We start from the raw sequence: 15649 nt of genomic DNA, 5'->3' as shown, positions 1-15649 counted from the left end.
GTACCAATATCGCCAACGATGAGTCACACTTGTCCTGCCCGATTTTCCACTCCTTCCTCCGCCACAGACGTATAACTAGAATAGCAGCTTGGGCTTGTTGGTTTTCCATCCTGTGGTGTCATCTTGTCTCGTCTCTCGTCTACTTTTTGCGCTGTTAACAGCAGGAGACATATCACGATCGTCAATTGCTTTGCTTGCAATTTTCAACCCTAGATGGCAGCAGTTGTCTGAAAAAACGTATTTCGGGCCTTTTGCACGTGTTTTAAGCCTGGCAACAGTCATTTCATACTGGCGCTTTGCAAGAACAATGCCGTTGACAGAAATGCTCTAAGAAAAAGAGGTGCTCTTAGAGCAGTACAGAAAGCAGCGTTACTGACATGGAATTTGTGTCCGACGACGACTCGGACGTTGTCTTTACCCTGGATATTGCTTCAGATGACGATGACGGTGATGCACTGAGCAGTGCACGTGTGTGGCAGGGCGTGAAAACCGATAACCCCCCACCTGCGCCTCTGCGCTTTCCCTTCTCTTCAGTGCCCAGAATCTTGCAGCAACCCACTGATGAGAATGACATTCTTGGCTGGTTTCGTGTATTTTTTTACTGGGGCATCATTGTTGTAATTGTCACAGAAGCGAACCCTTATGCGGTAGCGTACTTAGCTGCTCAGTGTTCTACATGGAAACCGGTAGACCGCATGACCTTACGGTCTTCCTTGCATGGATAATATTGCAGGGTACTGTTGGCAAACCTCAAGTTGAGATGTACTGGCCAACAAAAGAAGTTTTGGAGACACCAGTACTCAGGAACAGTCGGGCTTTGTGCGACACCATGCTTCAAAATCTACCACGCAAAGAGCAACTATTCATCATGAAAGCTTTTGTTATGACGAAGCAAATATTTCATGTTTATGTCTAACAGGAAACAAGATACGGAGCATTTGGTACAGTGGCATAAACAAATGCCTCGCTCAGTAACTACCAACGATGTATGCGATGGGATCGCGCTTTCGTGAGAGAACGACGCAGCCTATAAATGAGTGCTTATGCCAAGCACAGTTCTTTCTAATACTTTATGGCATGCGCAAACTGCAAGTATGATAAAGTTAAAGAAAAGCGAGAATCAGCAATAATAGGCAGTAATATATGTACAGTAAAACCTCGTTAAACCGTACCCACTTAAACAGTAGTTTCGTGTTAAAAGTAGTAAAGCCAAATCCCTGACTCAGCAGCCATTGAACATAATATGTTTTGTATCCGCATAAACCGTACCAGCTTATTGCGTACGTATCGGTTAACACGTAGTGTTTCCCCTTTTCGTCGCGCAAACACGGCAGTGCGTCGTCTCCATCAGGCGGCCCAGTAGAACAAGCCTCAGAGATCAGAACAATGGCCTCCAAGCGACCTATGCGTTTCCGCGCAAAGCCACATCAGCATCATTTCAGTGCCATGCCAGAGAGCAAAGAGAGCGTTGTGGCGTCGTGCAAACAAGGACTCACATCATGCCAAAGCTCACATAAAAAAGATGCCGGGTGCTCAGCATAGATGAAAAATTAGACATCATTCGTGCTATCGAACGTGACAGGAAGAAGTCGGCGCTGACACGCGACAGGTATGTACTGTTAACCACGGTGTGTGGCATTTGGAATGTGAAGCAGTTCCTCGGCATTACTGCTGTGACCGTGAAGAGATGTCAGCTACGAGGTTCGCACCATCGTTGCCTTTGTTGTTGCAGAAGTGCCGCCTAGCGACAGTGATGAGGACAACACAGAAAGAGACAGCACGGGCGATTCAGGCCTGGCAGTGGCAGAAGCTGCGCGTTACGTCAGCCTCATGAATGCGGTCATCGCAACGAGAACAGCACCCCGCGACTTCTGCAGCGCTACTGCCCGTGTGCCCAGAGAACATGCAACGCCAACGAGGAATCTGCCATGCGAGTGTTTGCCAAGAAGCGGGGGCTGGCTGAAAAAACTGGCTCGCAGCTTCAGTAAGTTTGAGGCCACTGTTGTCGCTGCCAGGCCACGGCGGCATCACACGAAAATAACAGTTTCTCACGCAAAGTGAATAAATACTGTGTGTCTTTTCCCCCTTTCATCGCACTCTCTCAGAGTTCCGTTTCTGACAGGTAAGCGGGCGATCTCATGCTATTTTGGTTAAGCAGTACTACAGTTTCATCATCATCATCATCATCATCATCATCATCCTGGCTACGCCCACTGCAGGGCGAAGGCCTCTCCCATACTTCTCCAACTACTCCTATATGAATACAACTACTGTTTAGTACGTACTTTTTCCGAGCTCCAGCCAACTACGGTTTAACGAGGTTTCACTGTAACTGGATCACAGTTGCCGTTGTTTAAGTGGCTTGGCCGCTCATATTGACTTATCTCAATGAGGAACAACACGGTTCATATCCGCAGATATGCGTGTTTTTCTACGTTTTGACATTATATCGGCAATGTGCCGTTTGCATAATATTTGAAGCTAACAATGAATGATCTGTGGCTGTAGATGTCAATGTAAACAAATGCACCACTTTCGTAAATTCAATGCAGAATACTGTGCTCCAATACTTTTTGAATATGCGAAATTTCTAAGGAATGTGTAAAAGAAATGCAAAACGTTAGGTGCAAATGCAGAAATCGGCGACAACTATCTCCACAGCAGCCGCATTGGCAGACAGAAGCAACTCAGCATGCCTTTATCGGCTACTCTATTAGCACACCAGCACTTAGGCTTGCTCACCTACCGTATTTACTTGCATAATGATCGCACTCGCGTAATGATCGCACCCGAGTTTTGTCGTCAAAATTCGATTTTTTTTATTTCCCGTGTAATGATCGCACCCCGAACTTGCCGCAGCGATATGTTGTGTGCCAAGTCTAGCTAATACTGATCGTGCTTACCATCTGTCGAATGCTACGCATACGACTTACAAGCCAAGCGGTCTGCGCGCACCAAACATTGTTAAGTAGAAGCCTCATTTCATTACTTTCATCACTTTCCGCACTTCCATGACAAAAAGAGGTACAACCAAACTTGCCTTTATTGTGGGTAGGCTTTATAATGGTTGTAATCAACAAAAACAAAAAAAGGCACCTTTCGATTTTTTTCATCTGCACTTGTGGGCACACAACAAATCGCGCGCGGCAATGACAGTAGCCACATTTACATGGATACGTTAAAAGTGTACCCTAGTCATACGCCGACGCTTGTAACACAGCTAACATATTCACCCACCCTAGCGGAAACGCGCCGTATTAGGATAGTAGTGAAGACAGATGCCGCAGTTTCAGCAGCATGCCGGCCATGCGTTTCTGTCCCCTCAAAGTGGACATGGCTACATTATTGCCGCAAACTTGCCGATATTAACAATATTATTCATCACTGATACGGAAGAAACTGTTTCAATGCACGTAATGTACTCACGACAAGAAAAAAAAAACGTGTTCGGCTTGCTCTGCCAGCCGCCATCTTTGTTTTGGTGTCCCACACCCGCATCCCGCAACAAACGCAGGATGAACAAAAATTTTTTTTTTCGCGGAAAATTTATCCTGCATAATGATTGCACCCCTGAATTTGCATTAAATTTTCTGACAAAAAAAGTGCGATCATTATGCGAGTAAATACGGTAGTAGATGGTGAGTACTACATGGCTTCCAGGCACAACATGCTACCCCAGAGAAGTCATTAATAATTAATTGCGATCCATGAAATGCACAACCAAATCATACTCAACAAAATACAGTGAATCCTTCTTAGTATGTACCTGGCAGGAATGCAGCACAGCTACATACTAACCGCCATGTGCAAATTTCCGTCTCCTCGCATGTGATGCTGCTGTAAATGTTGGCCAACATAAACACTACTGAGCTTTTTTTTTTTTCTATCTTTCAAAGTGCTGAAAAAATTCCAGCGATACTGAAGCAGCATTTCAAAACTGACAGGGAACACAGCGGCAGTCATGATTGCTGTGCTGATGACTTATGCAGCATTCCAAGATGTGCAAAGGCACGTTTATTTGTACAGTGAACTGCTACTCAGCTAAACCATGCCACTTCGTTGAAACACGGTACCTGGTGCTGCATGGTGCTGATTGTCCTGTGTGATTTAAGTGCAGTGCATCACCAAGGTCTGCGACTGTGCCGGGAAACTTGATGTGGTGCGCTATTCTCAGGTGATCACTTTCAGTGACACTTTCACCTTCGCGAGATTTTGCGCAACTCAGCACCTGACTTTTCAACGGATATAGACAATAGCATTTCTGGAGCTGTGCCAAGCTTGCTACAGTCGACGACCGATAATTCAGACTCCACGGGGAACGTAAATAAGTTCGAACTATCGAGTGTCCAAAAAAACAAATGTACCCAAAAAAGATTATTTACGTTTTCAGGCCCCTGTGTAATAAGAAGTGGTCAATTCATTGCTGCACGCACTTCTAGTTACGTGCAACCAAGTTCACCTGTATTTCTGCCGGTTTTGTGTTCTCCGTGCATTGACACAAGAACTGCAAAAGCTTGAGTCAGATCCACATGTGAAGGCTCCGGAGCACACGGCACATCATCATCCAAGTTAGGGTAGCAGTTTGATGGTGGGAAAACTTGCTCAATTGTTTCATCATAGTTTAGCTCAGCACACGACGACACCAAACTGTCGATGTCCGCAGTCTTCAAATGTAATGGCGGCAGTAATCGGCACACCGCAGCCTAGCAGGTCATAAATGATGTCCGCATTTGAGCTCATTTGTGGTAGGTGGCAGTTCAGGCTCTTCAGTTGTGGAGCCGAGCTCAATCGGCCTTCGAGGGGTGCGCACCATTGGTGCCACTTGACATGGCCTGTCGATACGTTTACGAGAAAGGCTTCTTGGAGCCAGCAAAGCACTGCCTGGAACGCAAACTACAGAAACAAGCACAGAATAGTGGAATGCTGTCCAAAAGGCTACAATGACGAGAGCAGGACATGCACGGGGTTGTCGGAATACGATATGATGATCGTGATATTGATGCGACCTATAATTCAGGCAAAGCTTTCAAGATTGGCATTTGCAGTTAAATCTCTGAGGTGTAGTACTGCAGCCGATGCAAGCCTTCAGAGATTACCATATAAATATCAGAGGCCATACTTGATGTCTTGTATCTCTGATGCCATACTTCATGTCACATCGAGGTTGCGAGGAGATAATGGCAGCAGAGTGGGTGTATGCTACGGCCACGGACGGAGTCCAGATAATCGAATGTAGAGCAGGCGGCTGTCCAAAATATAGGTCATCCTTACACATTATGTCTATGGGGCTACTGGTGGTGCCGCAATGCTGTCTGAATTACCAAGCATGTCCGGATTATTGATGTCCGATTTATCGGTCGGCGACTGTACACACAGCAAAAAGGGAACTATCTCCGAAAGCGACCATACGCGTATGTGTTTGCTTCGTGGGAACATCTGTGCAGTTAGCTTTCTTCATGCCTGTGCCACTCCTGGCTGTGCACAAGTGCGGCCCAAGCAGCACGTATTTTGTCGAGCCAATGCATAGATGGCAGGCTGCTTTCGCTTCTGCAAGCGACCGGCATCACCCACTAGCTTGATTTTATTTCGGTTTCCCGTTGCCCTCTTAAAACATCACACAATACGAAAACAACAATATGCGATTCAGGCTACCGGAGCACCACCAGTTCAACGCATGTCAGTGTGTTGTGCCACAATTATCGGTGCGATGCTTCGCATTACGTAGATGTCAACGAAAGTTAAGTCCCCGATTTTTTTCCACTACTTCGGATCGTACATTTTCCCAGTTTTTTCTTTCTCACAGATTTTCCAAAACGTATGAATGAGGTTCTACTGCATACTGCAGTTTATACAACAAATGCATAAGTGTGCAATGCAGCCTTTTTGTAATGCTGCCATTAAGGCAGTCAGAAAATCACATATCTGTAACTATACATATTGGTATCCTGGCGATTTTTGTAAACCTTTGATATATAATGTCTTAGGCAAAGCCCACCACTCCACAGAGCCAGTTAAAGAGTGGCAGAGACTGCAGTGAAAGGGAACATGCTAGAGTGGAGTAGAATGAAGCTAACTGGAAGCAGCCTTAAGTTACAAGTTGCACAACAGCGTGTTAGCTCACCTTGTTGCCGCTGAACTGGATGCGGGCTTTGCCCTTGACCAGTGTGGCAGCTATCTGAAGGATGATTGCCTCGACTGTATAGGCACTGCTCCAGCCTTGCCGCGTCAGCAGCTCCATACAGATGGCACCACCGCCTAGCACGTATCCACCCGAGATCATGGGGTTGACAACACGGATGAAGGGTGGCTCAAAGGGGTAGTTCTCTTTGAAAAGAATGTTGAGCAAGATGTGGTCCTTGCCCTCCTTCTCCTTCAATAAGGTCAAGTCACTGTGCAGTGGCGAATCAGAGTCCACAATGCGAAGCATCACATTCCACTCATACAGGCTGTCATTCACCAGCTCCACACAGAAGACGCCTCGCCGGTAGCTTTCCGATCGGTACACCTGGGTCCCAAAACAGAGACTTCTTAGCAACCTTTCCATTGCCAGGTTTGCAAAAAGCACTGACATGAAGCGCAAAACACATTGTAAACCCGCAAAGAGCAAAATGAGCATGTCTATATGATGATCTTGAAAAGATTTCAAATTTTCTATTTGCTCGGACTGTTTCTTGGCCAGCCATATGTGGAGGCTGATATCCGCAGCTGGAGGAACATGTGCTATAGAACATGAGACCATGAATGTTTATGCCCATACCCTATTAACAACCCCAGACTCCCACAAATATTTGGTAGCACAAGGAGTAGTGGGCCAAAACCTGTCAGCAATGCTCACCTCTCGGAGCTCCTTCATGAGCCTGTCGGTGGCCTGCACCGAGCCTGAGACTGAACCGCGCAGGTAGTCCTGCCGTTGGTTCTGCCGCAGCCGCTCTAGCGTTGCATGGTTCTCCATACTCAGGTCATCCTCCTTGCTTTTCTCCGAGGACCTGAACCAGCAGCACATAATGCACACTTAGCCTGGCAAGCTACTGCGCACACGCATGCAAGCACAAGCTTTGCGACAACTTCAGACACAAGGCTTCAGTAGGAGCCAAACTAGTCTCCAGTCTTTGCTGATGTACTCGGTCACTTCCACAGAACCAACCATTCCATTCAAAGACATAAAAATCGATCCACAAAGCCATCTACATGAAGGTTTTGTATTGATCAATCCATTTGACAGATTCACCTCTTTCAGATTACAGGAGCTCCTTTAGAGGGCCATTTCCACCATGATTGATAAATTCGAAGCATGTGTTACTGTAAGCCTAACAACACTGATGCAGGGACTGTTAGGCAGTTACTTTGGAAGCAGCCACTGTTTAGAAGCATTTCTGAATCTATGTGTAGCCAGTCATTCCACTCTTCTATTGCCATTCACATCCATTTATACCAGTGGCAGCATCCAGACTTAAAATACAGATGTCCAAGAGATGATCTTAAATGAGCTGAAGTTCAATGTGCCAGCTGTATCGGGAATGTGTTTCAAATCTGGAGTTTGTTTTAGACAAAGAGCACAATCTTGGAACACCTTTGGTAGAATGCTAAAGGCGAACGATGGAGAACAGAGCATTCAGATGCAAGGAAGTCACGTCGTAAACAATAAACAGGATTGTCAATGCCACTGTAAAATAAGATATCAGCACCTATGATGTAGTGTGTTTCGCAAGTACAGTAGAACCTCCTTCATACGTGTTGGAGAAAAATGCGAGAGACAAATGTACTAACCGGGAAAACACACGATCCAAAGTAACTAAAGAAACTGACAGACTCAACTATATTGACATCTACATAAAGTGAAGCATTGCGCAAATCGTTGCGGCACGACACGCCAACGGGCGTCGAACTGGTGGTGCACCGGCAGCCCGAGACATGTTCTGTTGTTTTCCTACTGCGTGGTGTTTTAAGAGGGGGATGAGAAACCGAAACGACATCGAGCTGGTGAGCGACACCGTATGCCGCCAAAGCGAAACGCGATGCCCACATCGCGCTACCTGCAGCAGGGAATGGCGCCATGTTTGGATTATTGCCTACTAAAAGCGTGAAGTACGCTACCAATGGCACTACGCACCACGCACTGTAAAACATAGGTGAAGGCGCTTATTGCAGTAGGTTTGGTGGTGATAGCTGTGCATGTCGCGTGCAACGACCCGACCAGAAATTTGCTTGTAACGAAATAAGAAACTGTGCGTGCCGTCGTTTTCACATGAGACGAGCGGCTACGTACTGTTCTCAATCGTGCGTGCCTCGCATCTTTTGTTCATGTGGGACCTAGCGGCTGGAAAAAGAATACGAGCACAGTCTGCAGCACGGAACGGCGCCATGTTCCGATTATTGCCTCTTAAATGGGTGCACTACACTTATGAAGTCACCACACGCTGTGAAACATAGGCAAATGTGCTTATCGCAATAGGATTGGCGATAATAGCTGTGAATGCCGCGTGCGATGACTCCGGAGATTTACTGGTACTGAAATGAGAAACTGAGTACACGCCGGCACTTTCACACAAGATGGGTGGGTGAGTATTGTGGTGAAGCTGCCGCGGCAGGGACCTATATAGTGTTCTCGACTACACCCACCTCGCGCATTTTCTTGTTTACACAGGATCTAGCAGCCGGAAAACGTATCAAACGATCACAGTTTGGTGACGTACTGAACACTGGTGCCGAAAAATTATGTGTTCTTGGGGGACATATGAACTGGTAAAAAATGTGCGCAACTCTATTGGGTGATTTTTGCGTGTTCTCGATTGTGAACAATGGCACTCGGAAAATTGACATAACGGGAACATATCAATGCAGTTCTACTGTAGTTGGTAAATTTCAGTTTGCCGTTACAATTTACATGGCATATTAAAATAAAAGTAAACAGAGTTCGGAAATTTTGCAGGGCTTTCCTATAGAGCTCATCAGCACCAACTCATCACACTGCTTTGTCAGCATTTTCCATGAGAGTGTGGCAACATATGTGCAGGGCTCTGGCTCAAAGCAGGCAGGTGTGCCCAGTAGAATGTGATTTCCTTCTAAGTGTGACTTTTGGAGGTCACAACTGCTCGAGGTCACATTTGCTTTACTAAGAGACCCAAATTCTTCGCTGTGCAGAATATGAATTAAAGAAGAATTGTGAGGCCACAATTTCCACAGCAACCATGGCATCTCTTGGCCAAAAATGAGAAGTGCTGCAATGCTTCTATAATGGAAACATAGCTATCTAACTGATTCACTGTTTAATATCACCACAAACAGCTTGCACACACCTGCACGCATGTGCACAACAAAGGGAAGCAAATTGTTGAATACGGCCAAGAGGTGCACTGACCCCGTGTCATCGTCTATTTCCATTTGCATGTCGTCATCAACATCTGTCTCATCTTCCTCCTCTGAGTGCTGTTGAGGTGCCTGTAGCAGGTCGGGTAAGTTGCCAACGTCCGATTGCTGCGTGCAAAAAACAGAAGTGTGCCATGGATCACATCCCAAGTAGTGGATTTGGTTAAGCCGCCTGCAATTCCATAGCCATTCGTTACATGGCTACGTTTGTAGAGGGGGAAAAAAATTGCTTCACATGCACCCAGGCAGTAGTACAGCCCTAAATTACAATTTTCTACCCAGTGCGAAAAACACACGCTTCTTATGTCTACACGAATAGGCATATGCCCATGTCATCCGGTGTCAATACTCTTGACCAAACATGAGATAAAACTTTATCTTATGCAACAGTTGCAGAAAAAGTATGTATTAGTTTTCTAGTCTTTTGTATGTATATTTACCAGTGTACCTTGCTCCTCCTAGTTAGGCCACAAGGCCTGCAGTATGACGTGATTAATAAACGAAATAAAAACATTTCACAGAATGACTGCAAGCACTTGAGGTCACAACACTGGTGTGATAAGGAGTACTGGCACGGTTATTCAAAAGGTAATGTTTCGAGCTGCTGTTCGCTTCACCATTTTAACCGCTAGACGAACTCTGATCACATGAACTACAACACTAAGTGCGCAGGAAGACAGGGTGTACGAAGCCCCCCAGCGATCTCTGCTCGCCCTCCCATGGTCGCATCTTGCCTTGGCAACCACAGCGGATGACCTCCAATATATAGCATGTGGGTCACCATGTGCATATGTGCTCAGTCATGCGGGCATCCGTGTGCAACTATGGCTGGGTAGATCAAATGAGCTCCAATACAGGGCACACAGGAAGACTGTGCGCATGAAGTCACCTGCCTTCTTGATGTGTGGGCAACTCATTTCGTCCCACTTACAATTTACTCGGGACAGCATGGTGATTACAACAGCAAAAATGTACCTCAAGTGTTTGTATAATTCTCCTCGTAATAAAGCGTGCCTAGCTTTCATAACAGGCACACAAATCTATAGTGTTTCCTACAAAAATTACTATAGAAGGAGCTCTGGTGCTGCAATTATTTACCTACCATGGAAATGATGGGTAGCGTGGTACATGGATTTGTGTTGTCTTCAGACTAGTGGCCTCAGACGTTCTTGAGGCAGTATCGTGTTTAATTTCTTTAATTATCTAGAAGTGCTATTTTTCCTAACGTATAAAGGCAACAAGTTTCTGCACACATGTATAATCATTGTGAACTGTTGCATTTATAACAATATTTGTTATAAAGGAGCAACTTGCAACATCACAATACCATTTGAACCCAGATGGGCAAAGTATTGGCGAATCCAACATACCGTTGTGCCAGAGCTGCCGCTAGTAATTTTTGTAGGAAACTACGCTCACATCTAAATATGCAAGCAGGACTACTTGTAGAAGCACACTGGTTGCCTCACCTGGAAGTAATCTATTGTCTCCAACTCAGCTGGTTCAGGCAAGCTGTGGACTTTGCACAGTTCAGTGACTAAGATCTTCACCTGTTGAAGAAGCTGCAATCAAACAGGAGAAGAAAAAAAAAACAGCAATTAAGATCAAGCCTTTAGGAAGAAACTCCATTTCTTTCAGAAGAAAATGTCCCAAGAAGATATATAAGTGATGGACCATCCACTTGACTATTTAGCATAGCAACAAGCACTTCTGGTGCAGCTATACGCAAATATTGCCTCAGTTTTAACTGAAATAGCCAATACAGCGGAGCTGGCTCTATGACCATCACTGAGGCATTTAGCATAAAAATTACAAACCAGTTTCATAAATTTTCATGGAATTGCATTTTCAGCAAGTATATTGCAATATTAAACCCACTCCCACAGTTTTAACTTGCAAGATCCATTGCAGATTTGGTGCGTTTCAAGTGAGCAAAAAAAAATTTCTAAAAATTTGTATATGACATCTTTACCAACTGTGCTACCACTGTGGAACCAGACATTATTCGACGCTTCTCCATTTGACATCCTCATTGAGTGAGCTGTGCGCAATGCTGGTACGAGGAATACCGTAGTGCTGAACAAATGCCACAGACAACACCGCACAACAGCATCCACAGAACAAAAATGCAACAAGATAGTAAAACAGCGAATGGAAGATCAATGGTTTCAACTATAACCATGGCTATGGCTGCTCAGTTGATTTCCAGGACGATGACAATGATCATGATATAGCATGCTTTAGGTTCTGGTTTTAGTTTCACTAGCTAAGCACCATCCACGACTATCAACGAAACAAAGTTTTCGTTCTTATGACTTCAACGTAGGCTTGGCGCAGTTTTCTGCTAAAATGCTATCAATTTGCACAATTATTTAACAACTAACAATTCCATCACCCACCAAACTAGCAAATAACTAAATAACCAGCAATTATGGAATTTAATTTCAAGGTGTGTCAACAGAGTGTGAACAAGGGATACCTCAGACTACAGGTTTGAGACTACCAGTCTATGATCTGGACTTCCTCTCCCCTTTTCCCTTCCCCCAGTGCAGGGTAGCCAACTTGGCTCAATCCTGGTTAACCCCCCTGCCTTTCATTTATCCTTTTTTCTTCTCTCCCTCTCAGACTGTAGCTAATACCGTATGTTCGCGATTGTAAGCCCCCCCCCCCCCCCAATTCTAAGCACCCCCCTCTATTTTCGCGAAAAAATTGGGAAAAAAAGTTTGCATGCGAATCTAAGCACCCCCCTATTTGTTTGGAAGAGCGCACACCCAAGGCCGCCAAGCGCGCTTGCTCGCTCTGTCATCGAGCCGGAGCCGTCGGAGACCCGAGGTGGAACGGCGTCCGCGGCGCGATCTTGCCGCACAGCCGGACTGAAGAGCCGCGCGGACTCGTGAGCGGCAGTGATAGTGACTGAGCATCCGACACAAGCGATGGGTTCACCGTCTCCACCGATTTTTTTCTTTTGGATGTTTGCAAAATAAAATGTTATTTCTCACACCTATCTCGTCGTCATGACGCAGCGAAAAGAGGGAGGGGGGGGGTCATTCTAGATTTTTTAAAATCTAAGCACCCCCCCTCACTTTGCATCGCGATCATAAAAAAAAGGGGGTGCTCAGAATCGAGTAAATACGGTACTTTGACAAAGGGCCTTGTCTATGTCAAGGCAAGTCAAACAATCACTTCAGCCTGAGACTTGCTTTGTTCACCCAACTGATCATCCCTTCAACGTCTCTACATGCCTATGTGTCTTGTTTGGATTAATTTCAAGGTGTCACATGGAATGTCTCAGACACCTGATAAGGCCGCTGTGAAGCTTTTAATGTATAGTTGCAGCAAACAACTCCCTGTGACAATGAAGAGAATGCTATGGAGGCAAATGAGAATGTTGGACTGAAAAAGAGTGAGAATGCTGGACTCTTTTTGAGTCCAACATTCTCATTTGCTTAAGTTTAAGCTGGGGAAGAGAAAAACATTATATTTAACGCTTTACTTACCATAAGAAAATTGGTCATTTTTTGAAGGTTTTAGTAATGATTTCTTTTTATTAATATTATCATGGTTACAATGATATGCTATATATCAATCGAAAGCTAAATAATTGTACTTTTCAAAGATTTCAATTTAAGAACAGATGTTAGGACGAAGTATGTAATATTTGCCAAAAAATCTTTTTCTACACAGATAAGACATTTATATTGATAACATGAAGAATTTTGGTCCTTAATGAACTTCAAAAGAACTTTAGTTCTCAGACAATAAACTAGATGGCACAGCAAGTCCATAGGAACGCCGGTAGTTTTAAATTTTCACATGGCACATACGGGACATACAAGATTGCCAACACGGAAAGTCAGAATTTCCCTATCAGACACCTGAAATTTCCCTTGCTTTCCCAAATAATAATTTAATAATAGATATTCGTTGTTTTCTTCCCCCTCCCATTTGTACGATTAGAAATAACAAAACTTTTACGCTTAGTGTAAATTTCACAAATTTTAGTTCTGTGGGCCAAAACTGGCTAAAACAAATCTGGCGAGGTGAAGTGTTCCAAGAAGATCCAAACTATCCCAAGCAGAGTCAAGTGATTATTTTGCGTGCCTTTCGCATTGAGCTGTCAGTTAATTTTTCACTCACAGAAAAAGGTGAGTGCTCCAATGTTGCCAGATGATTGCACAATAAACTACCAATGGCTGAAGGGAATAGCCCAAACATAGCCAAAGCCGCTGATATTCTACGTTATCTCGGAGAAAAATATAAATCACCTGTAAAATTCGAGCTATATATAGAGTGCAAAACTTTCTTCAAACTAGAAAGATTCCCCTTATTCCCGCATAGACTTGAAAATTACCTTAATTCGGGAAATTTACCTTGAGCTGGCAGCCCCGGGGACATATATGACCCATGCTTCTAAGGGCGTGATAAGGAAAGGGTTAAAACAGCAAAATAAGACCAAATACAACACTCATTACTAGATTTGATCTACTTTTCTGCTTTTCTGTTCCACGTTTAAGCAAATGTGAAACCGTCACACGCTGGTTCAGTATCCATTCCAAAAAAGAAATCGCCAATCCACTCCTGTGAAGGTGGTTGGCCAGCGACGTTATAGATAAGTTGCACCTTGCATCAGGCAGCTTGTCAAGCACCAACCCCATGATCTGCACCCATTAAGCACATTGTTTTTCAAAGTGACATATGACACAAACACGTTTCAATTCAGTTTATAAAACCTTTATTTTATTCATTACTTGTAAATGACTGCTGTAACTGCTTTGTGGTCACTATGCATGTACAGTAGTTGGTTGTCTCAGATCACTGAAGTAATGAAGACCTAACTCTTCCACGAAGTGGGTGAACCATCGCTTTCCTTCCTATTTTGAGATGTCTAGGTTAAATTCTCCAACAACAACCACCGGCGAGGGTACATCAACATGGAAGTGCGCGCACCTCGTGATCAATCATGTGGTTTGATTACTTTTTTTAATTTGCACATTTCGTACCAAAATGAAAGCTGTGCTGTATGTGCGCTTCACGCCTCTGCCTTATGGTGGTATGAGCCAGTGTTCCTGGCCCTGCACTGCCGCCGGGATCAGACCACCTGGGTTTTCTGTCAACGTGACGGACACGAAAAAAATTTCAGGATTTTAGCCCTAGACAGCTTCGCTGTAAAGTAAGACCAGGGCTAGTGCAATGTAAAACTATTCCAATCTGTTTTTATTCGAAATCCGCCATTAGCCCTCCGGGATAGGTCAGAATGGTTCAAGTCCAGCCCAAATGGGCACAGCCCGAGCCATTCTGACCTGTCATGGAAGGCTAATGGCTGATTTGGAATAAAAAGAGATTGCACTCTTAAAACGGTTGCACCCTTTGGGGTGTATATTTATCCCACAACAATGTTCATTATCTGCCTTGCTTGCGTTTCCCTTGTTGAAAACTCGGCGCTCGCTACTTTCCTGTCGAGAATGCTGTGTCACGCTGATAACTCGCAAGCTGCTCGCGACTTGGAAGTACCGGGCTTGCAAGAAAATGTGGGCAAGACAGATGACAATTATCGCTGTGGGACAAGATAAGCCCCAAAGGTGTAAATTTTTTAAAGAGTGGAATAGTTTTACGTTATACCAGCCCAGTGTTCAACAATGCGTTCTACTTGGTGCTGCAGTACATGTCCAGAAGCTGTCCCTGTAGCCTGCCCTTCATTGCCACAGAAAGTTGCCCAAGAGTTTAGTATTTTCCATTTGCTGTGGGAATGATCAGATTGACTGCCCAGCTAGGGGTGAGAGAAAAGCTCTTTGGTTAGGAATGCTCCACAAGCTTACTTGGCAATAGTTTGCATGTGCTTTGGTTCTCGTGGTGCTTGAACATTGCACTGTTGTTGCACTTGTGATTGCTTTCTTGTATGTCCTAATAGACAAAATGTAAATTCGGTCTCGTATAAACTTACAATGGATTACCGCATCTGTTGACAACTTCTTGTGGGATTGTCAGTATCGCATTAGTAAATAATCAAGGCACTAGATACCTTTTTTATTGCAAGCAAATGAGAGCCGTTTGACCAAATGCAATATTTTAGCAACTGCATGCTAGTGTCTGTTCCTTAATATGCATGTTCCTAATTTCCACAAATATTTGCCCGATGCACCTTGAGGAGTGTTCATAAACAGAGAGCATTAATACTAAGCAGCCTGCATTGCAATGCATGTTCATCAAAGTAGCAAACTACTACATGGTCATTATGTGACCCACACTTATTTTTATGGGGTTGTGCCCGACGCCTTATTCTGCA

At 44.5% G+C, this 15649-nt stretch overlaps 1 protein-coding gene across 1 annotated transcript in view; it reads right to left on the bottom strand.

Annotated features, from left to right (window-relative positions):
- The window catches only part of LOC142571673 (ubiquitin-conjugating enzyme E2 Q2), a 39926-nt gene that overhangs the window by 13181 nt on the left and 11096 nt on the right, over positions 1–15649 (bottom strand). Inside the window, exons 3-6 of the mRNA XM_075680203.1 lie at positions 10836–10928; positions 9359–9474; positions 6836–6986; positions 6122–6505 (exon numbers count right to left, since the gene is read on the bottom strand). Of these exons, the coding sequence (XP_075536318.1) occupies positions 6122–6505; positions 6836–6986; positions 9359–9474; positions 10836–10928 (744 nt within the window). The remainder of the gene's footprint in view (positions 1–6121; positions 6506–6835; positions 6987–9358; positions 9475–10835; positions 10929–15649) is intronic.

Source organism: Dermacentor variabilis, chromosome 2 (genome assembly GCF_050947875.1).
Source record: "Dermacentor variabilis isolate Ectoservices chromosome 2, ASM5094787v1, whole genome shotgun sequence".
NCBI lineage: Eukaryota > Metazoa > Arthropoda > Arachnida > Ixodida > Ixodidae > Dermacentor > Dermacentor variabilis.
This window is presented reverse-complemented; position numbering and strand designations above follow the sequence as displayed.